At 36.3% G+C, this 735-nt stretch overlaps 1 protein-coding gene across 1 annotated transcript in view; it reads right to left on the reverse strand.

Moving 5' to 3' along the window:
* FSIP1 (fibrous sheath interacting protein 1) overlaps positions 1-150 on the reverse strand; it is an 82,137-nt gene extending 81,987 nt beyond the window's left edge. Inside the window, exon 1 of the mRNA XM_009883496.1 lies at positions 25-150. Coding sequence (XP_009881798.1) covers positions 25-150 — 126 coding nt within the window. The remainder of the gene's footprint in view (positions 1-24) is intronic.
* Positions 151-735: the final 585 nt, after the last annotated feature.

Raw genomic sequence — 735 nt, forward strand, 5'->3', positions numbered from 1 at the left:
CCTGCTGAAGGTGAAAAGATTTACCTTTGGCAAACGTGGGTCTGGTGTCAATAACTCCATAGATGTATTTAAAGATCTACAAGGAGGATAAGCTCTTGAGCTCGACGCAGGCCTTGAAATTTTATCCAAGCTCCCCCTAGTAATATCCATTGTGACCTAAAACTGGGAAAAAAAAAAACTAAAAATAACCTTCCAAACTGTTTGTTTCATAGTAAAGCGACACAAGGCTAGTAATATTTCAGATGTAGATTAAGCAAGTTTCAAATCCTTTCTAGCAATTTAGTGTTGAGAGGTCTTTCCAGTATAGCCTAGCTTGCCACTCAAGTATAAACTTTTAAATATATGTACAAACATACATTTATGTCATCAAGCCAACCAAAGTATGCAAAGGAGCTTACTGTCAAAGAAACTTCAAATGACTTAAATCTTAAAAGTAATCTCCCAACAAAGGAAATATCATGGCTCTTTTTAAAAAAAAAAACAAAACAAAACCATGTGACTGGCAAAAGTTAGTATAAACAAAAGAATGAGGGTATTTTATAGGCATCTTAATCATATCAAATAAAGCAACCAAAGCTTTTTAGATTCAGGAGTTCTAAAGGGAGGGGGGGAGTTCGCAAATCCAAGAGACCACATTCCCAGTCCCAATTCGATGTTGAGTTTAAACCAGAGAAATGCGTGGCTGTCTGCAAAAACTACATGAATTCGCAGGAATTAGACATCTGAGCATGTGAC

Source organism: Charadrius vociferus, unplaced genomic scaffold (genome assembly GCF_000708025.1).
Source record: "Charadrius vociferus isolate BGI_N301 unplaced genomic scaffold, ASM70802v2 scaffold34, whole genome shotgun sequence".
Lineage (NCBI taxonomy): Eukaryota > Metazoa > Chordata > Aves > Charadriiformes > Charadriidae > Charadrius > Charadrius vociferus.